This window comes from Centroberyx affinis, unplaced genomic scaffold (genome assembly GCF_046629955.1).
Source record: "Centroberyx affinis isolate AG114_WGS23_722 - 3 ecotype Tasmania unplaced genomic scaffold, CSIRO-AGI_Caff_v1 ptg000645l_1, whole genome shotgun sequence".
Taxonomy (NCBI): Eukaryota; Metazoa; Chordata; class Actinopteri; order Beryciformes; family Berycidae; genus Centroberyx; species Centroberyx affinis.
In genome coordinates this window covers 350041-356127 of record NW_027279271.1, presented here as the reverse complement: position 1 = coordinate 356127, position 6087 = coordinate 350041, and the positions used below count along the sequence as shown (strand labels likewise).

The window sequence follows — 6087 nt, the reverse complement described above, 5'->3', positions numbered from 1 at the left end:
CTAAACGAAATACTTACAAAACAGTTCAGCACCTGACACAGTGCCAAATTATGTGACATTTCCCTCTTTTCTTTAGGCTACTGAATTAATGTTATGTTGTGCCTCACTGAGCACTTAGGTGATACTTCTAATATATGGTTTGTAACTACATGGTCTGACTTTGGAACTGTTTACCACTATCATAGATAGTGGTGTATAATAGAACTGGAATTGGTACAATTAAATTAATATGAATCACTGAGATCAGGTGTTTCAGTAAAGTTGACCTGTTTTACATTATAGAGAACATTATGACCCGAAGCTTGGGGCCAAAGACAGGTATTTGGTATATTAGAGAATTAATATGAATCACTGAGAGCAGGTGTTTCAGTCATAGTCATAGATTGGTTTCAGTACAGTTTATTAGTGCAGTCTATGGGGGAGCGTTGGATGGGCGGGGTTTGCATCATGCGCAGCGCACGTGTCTTCCGGCCGTCTTCCGGATTTTCCGTTGAGCATGCGTCCGACGCACGACAGTTGATGGTTTTGTTTACATCTCCGTGTTTCCATGTGTCCTGCGCAATTTCGTCTGTAAAGGTAAACTACCTATCTATATCTTATGTTTGGGCAGTGGTGGGTAGTTTCCCGGGCTAGCTATCCAAAGAGCAGTGTTTACTCTGATTTACAGACAGCTAACTGTGCTAGCATGCTAACCAGCGTTGGCTTCTCAGTGGGGGCTTCTGAAACAACCATCTACTGTGCAACGTTATGTATGTGGTGCTGCTCCCATACCAGTATTTACCCTAATTTCTTTGAAGCAATGATGGTTTGAGTAATGTAATGTTTGGGTGTACGTGTATTATTTGGCATACATTACCGATTCCTGCCCCACAAAACCTAAGAACTGTACCTGCACGAGTAATAAAACTCAAGAAATGGAATCGAAATTCACCCCCCGCCCAAACAATACACGTTTGCTGGTACAAAACTGGACTATTTAGTAGCATTTAGAAGCATATTTTTTGTTGATAAGAAAGATAAAACCCTGGTCCTGGCTTTTGCCTTTAAAACACACAAAAAGTAGTTGGCTGTTTGACTTGTATGGCAGGTTTGTCCTCTGCAAGCGGTTGGTTTTCTGTGGGAAGCCAGTAGCCACCACCTTAAACGTTAGTTGCAAACTGCCATAAAACCGAAAGAAGAAGAAGAAGAGCACACACCTCAAGGCAACCATCTTGTTTTTCCAGGGCCAGGATGACGGCCACCGAGCCTGCCAGCCTGGAGAGCCTGCGCGTGCTGTACCAGAACGACGACTACATCGTGGTGGACAAGCACTGGGACATCCGCATCGACAGCAAGATGTGGTACGAGAAACACACCGTGCAGGCCCAGCTCAGACACCGCTTCCCCCAGCTGGCCGACCCCGACACCTACTACGGCTTCAGGTCAGGACCACTGTAACACCAGGCACAACACATGTACACGAATGGGTCTTGGTCACTTTGGTGCAGAGACATACTGATAACTTACAGAGTTTCTTACTACATACTGGCATGTGTAAGTTGTACTATGGACTGTAAACTATACATATCACTCTACATACATACTTTCAACTTTCTCTGTCTTTGTGTGAGTGAGAAATGAGTTGATATGGGGTACTGGTGTTAAGATTGACTAGCCAGAAGTGTATGTATTTTAGTTTTTCCAGCTCCAAAAACATATAAGAGAGGCTGTGTTAGACACATATATCACAATATTTCACAAAGATTTGGCGGTATCTAATAATTATAATAATAATTATTATCATTAATAGACTAGAAATTTGATTTAATGTAGAAGAAATAAAATACCAAAACCAAGGGGAAAAAAACCTTGACCAAAAAAAACCTCTCCCCCATGATAAAATTGTATATGGTGATATTTTGGCGGGACAGTATGGTGATGTAAAATTTTGGATATTGGCCAAGCCTAGTGCCTATGTGTACAGACATAGTCTGAGACCGAATAGGAGTTTAAGGGTTCAGTGGGGAGATTTGATAAGTGAAGGTTACCTAAAGGGTGAATCAAATAGCGTATTGTTCAGCCTCAGCGTTGCGGACCAGAAATATTGCATATCTTCATATACATCAGCAAAGTTGTCAGCAAGAATAAATTGCAGCCCGAGTGCGAGCCTCTGTCTCCCCGGCCACCAGCTGATCCACAGAGTGTGTGGCAGCGAGAATTTGACACTAGAGATTAGGATGGCTCATCAGCTCGTCAAAAGCTGCTGCGGCGGCAGTGAGAGAAGACCTCAGCGAAGGGCAGAGTTGTGAAAATGCAGGAGTAGAGAGAAAACTTGTGACTGGCTGCTGCATAAATAAGCTGTTATATATCCATCTAGAGACATGTAGTACGACTGGAGTACTGGCAATCGTAATAGCCATATGAATCATTGCTCTGGTAGGAATGAACTTGCAGTGAATGTGCAGTGGTTGGGAGCAAACAACAGTATTGTGTGTGTGTGTGTTTAGAGGATGAAGTTACTCTGGGCTGGTGTTTGTAAAGCCTCTCAAATGCTTTTTGCAGAATCAGTTTCACACCATAATGAATGAGCCGAAGCAAGAATCGATCATTAATCCCAGTTTACGAGAGTTTACTCTGTAGTTTCTGTAGTACTTTTCACTGGCAGGCTAACTCAAATATGTGCGAGACAGTGAGAGACAAAGAGACCAGCAGAAAGACACCAGAACCATTACAGAGAAGTGTTAATGAGAAGGGGACTCATCGTTCCCCTCGCACCCCCCCCGCCAGGTTCTGCCACCAGTTGGACTTCTCCACCAGCGGGGCTCTGTGTGTCGCCCTCAACAAGGCCGCTGCCGGCCGGGCCTACCGCTGCTTCAAGGACCGCACCGTCACCAAGGCCTACCTCGCCCTGGTATGGAAACACACACACTATAGAACTTATTCAGAAGACAGCAAATCTACTGTCTATGTAACTCTGTCTATAATACATCTTAATAGTAAAATCTCTAAATTACATATATCCAATTATTATTGTGTGCCAGTTGCTTGTTTCTGATATATTTCTTTTGTAATTCTAACTATATTCTAACCTGTATTTTCTATTGCATATAATTGTTATTATATCTGAACGTGCTTGGTTCCTACTCCTCTCACTTGTGTATAATAAAAGAAGATAAGAAAACAAAATTCATTACTGGTATTGTTTTCCAGGTGCGCGGCTGGGTGGAAGAGGAGACCCGAACTCTGGACTTCTCCATTGGCAAGAACTCCTCAGAGGGCAAAACACACATGATGTGTATCGAGGGAACAGAGGGTACATGAACCTGCCACAGCTAGCTCTGTGTGTGTGTGTGTGTGTGTGTGTGTGTGTGTGTGTGTCCAATACTAATCAGTTCTTGAAAGACTCTTTTCTTCTCGTGGATTTGTTTTATTGACATTCAGGAAGCCTATTTATTCGCCAACGCACCTAATTCACATTTTATTTTTTGTGACATTTCAAAAGTTTGTAAATAAGTTCTTTGTCTGCTCCTGACTCTCTTATCATCTCTCTCTCCTCCCCTCCCCTCCTCCTCCTCCCCTCAGGCTGTGAGAACCCCAAGCCTTGCCAGACTGAGGTGACAGTGTTGGAGTATGGAACGTATGATGGAGATCCTGTCACCAAGGTGCTGCTGCAGCCGCTCACTGGTAACTGCACTCATCAATATTTTTTTTTTTTAGTAATAAGCTCTACTTTCATGGCAGAACTGATCAGAATGAGTGCCACTTTTTCCAGTGGTCGATATCAAATGACAGGGAATGTAGCAGCTTTTAAACAAGTTTAATGTGTAAAAACTCTCTTTCCCTCCCTCTCTCGCTCCCCACCTCTCCCCCCCCCAGGTCGGACCCACCAACTAAGGGTGCACTGCAGCGCCATGGGCCACCCCATCGTCGGAGACTTCACCTACAGCCTGGGAGCAGACGACGCCCCCTACCGCATGATGCTGCACGCACACCTCCTCCACATGCCCCTGGAAGCCCAGCCCCTGCAGGTGTCCGCCGGAGACCCCTTCGTTCCCGCCGTGGACCCCAAGTGGCTCCCGCAGCGCTCGCTACGGACGCCGGAGGCCACCGCGGAGGCTCTGCTGGAGCGCAGGGTGGAGGAGGAGAGGAAGAGCAGAGAGGAGGAGGAGGAGAGACAGAGGAAGGAGAAGGAGGAGAGGAGGAAGGGGAGGAGGGGACAGAGGTGTGAGGAGGAGAGCGAGCAGCAGAGGAGGCACTGTCAGGAGTGGCTGAGTGAATGGGCTGGGGACTGATGCTGTTCAGTAGCACAGTGTTGTTATTTATTTAAGTTGATTTTAGCTGTTATTTATCTGAGGAAGGCGTGTTGAGCATGTTCTGTTGCAGCAACCCGCTCCTTTACATTCACACAGTTACACACATTCATATCTGGAAGCTCACCAACACCCTAACACTGTCATATACAAGCTACTAAAAACATTAGGCTAGATGAAAATAACTTCTATGAATAGTGAGAAGAAGGAAATATATTTCTTGGTTGTTTGTATTAGCCTTGTTCACTAAAGTTTCTATAAAATGCTATTTTTTAATCTTTATGTATCAAAGGAAGACTTTTGCTGAGCATGTATACTCTCTTTCTGCTCCACATTCATTCACAACTGGGCTGCTCCCCTGCAGCTGCTGAGAGTTAAGTGCCTTGCTCAAGGATAGCTGGATGAGGTGTGGTGGAAGGGGATTTATCCACAACCGATGTGGAGATTTGAACCAGTGACTTTGGAGTCACAAGCCTGCTGCTCAAACCTTGTTAGGTACCACTGTCCCAACACATGAAGGGTTTCATTCCAAAATGCAACATAACAATTTTGTAAAAGGTTTGCTACCTGTAATATCAGTCAACATTTCAAAAACAAGGATGATTCTGCCACTTTCATGCCAGCAATCATATATAACACAACATAAAATACAATAAAGACGCATAATATCACCACAACATAGACCATGCAGACAAACATCCTTCGATAAGGTCAGACAGAGTGGTAATAGCTCAACATAGTGTACAAAAGTGGCTCAATGCAAAATACAAAGTTCCTATACAGCTACAAGAAGCTACATTATTTCATGTGCAAATTTCCTTGGAGATAAATACGTTTCTGGATGTTTTTTTTTTTTTTACCACATGTCAAAAGAGTTCATTTAAAATTTGTAGTTGTGTCAAAGCATAGTTTTTCATCCACAATAATGATTTCTAGTTGTCCAGTTCAGTATTTGTGCCTTTTGTAGCAGGATTGGGAAGAGGTTGTAAGCTTCTAAAATCAGTCTACACATCAGCTGCAGCAATCATTAGTAAAGTGGGAAGAACACAATCCTGGGGGAGCCAGTGGATGAAAACGGTCACTCCAAGAAGGAACTGTTAACCTGAATGCACTGAGATCTGCTTATATCCAGCCCACAATGCTCATGTCTAACTTGAAATGTGACACAAGCTTACCTGCAAGTATGTAGAGCTGATGTGAAAGGCTGAAGAGAAGTCAGAGAGCAGGATCCTCACCTGGGTCTCTGGTGCCTGTAGACGTTGATACCACAGATGAAGTAATATAAGTATAGCATCTTACAACCACCTGCCAACTGCAAATTGAAATGGATCAAATGCTTTGTCAACTTGGAGATGAAATGGAAACCCATTAAATCAGACTTTTTCCACTGACCCCGGACTACTTTTTTTCTGTAAAGAGGCTGAAAAGAGAGTTTGGCTCAATTGTGTGAACTTGCATGAAAACTTTGATTTCAAGCTAAAAAGGTGAAGGGGGGTGAAATGAAAATCTCATTCAGAACACAAGCAGAAAGAAGCTGGTTTAAGCATTTTTCTGCTGTTAAAGGCAGAAATTTACTGCTCGGCCTTCAATGCATGACTCTCACCAACTTTAATGAAAACATGGCTTTCTGCTGTAGGCTACTGACACGAGCTCAAGTTGCATAAAAAGTTAATTCCTGGCTAACAGTGAGATTAACCCCCCTAAAAACTCCTACAAGTACAAATAACAGTAAGAGAGAAAGGAGAGAGTGAACACTGATCTGAGATGAAATTCTGATTGGAGTGAACTTAAAATAGGC

General features: G+C 43.6%; 1 protein-coding gene across 1 annotated transcript; it reads left to right on the top strand.

The window, feature by feature from the left end:
- Positions 1–508: 508 nt before the first annotated feature.
- rpusd1 (RNA pseudouridine synthase domain containing 1) lies at positions 509–5673 on the top strand. The gene is made up of 6 exons (XM_071518936.1): positions 509–576; positions 1224–1421; positions 2767–2890; positions 3190–3292; positions 3562–3663; positions 3856–5673. Exons 2-6 carry the CDS (start codon positions 1231–1233, stop codon positions 4269–4271), a joined length of 936 nt encoding a protein of 311 aa, XP_071375037.1. The 5' UTR covers positions 509–576; positions 1224–1230; the 3' UTR covers positions 4272–5673.
- Positions 5674–6087: the final 414 nt, after the last annotated feature.

Bases quoted from the DNA above. Each gene is read 5' to 3' on its own strand.
- rpusd1 (XM_071518936.1), top strand. From the start codon at position 1,231: ATGACGGCCACCGAGCCTGCCAGCCTGGAGAGCCTGCGCGTGCTGTAC. The intron at 3,293-3,561 runs GTACATGAACCT...TCCTCCCCTCAG, and splicing joins GTGTATCGAGGGAACAGAGG to GCTGTGAGAACCCCAAGCCT. The intron at 3,664-3,855 runs GTAACTGCACTC...TCCCCCCCCCAG, and splicing joins GCTGCTGCAGCCGCTCACTG to GTCGGACCCACCAACTAAGG.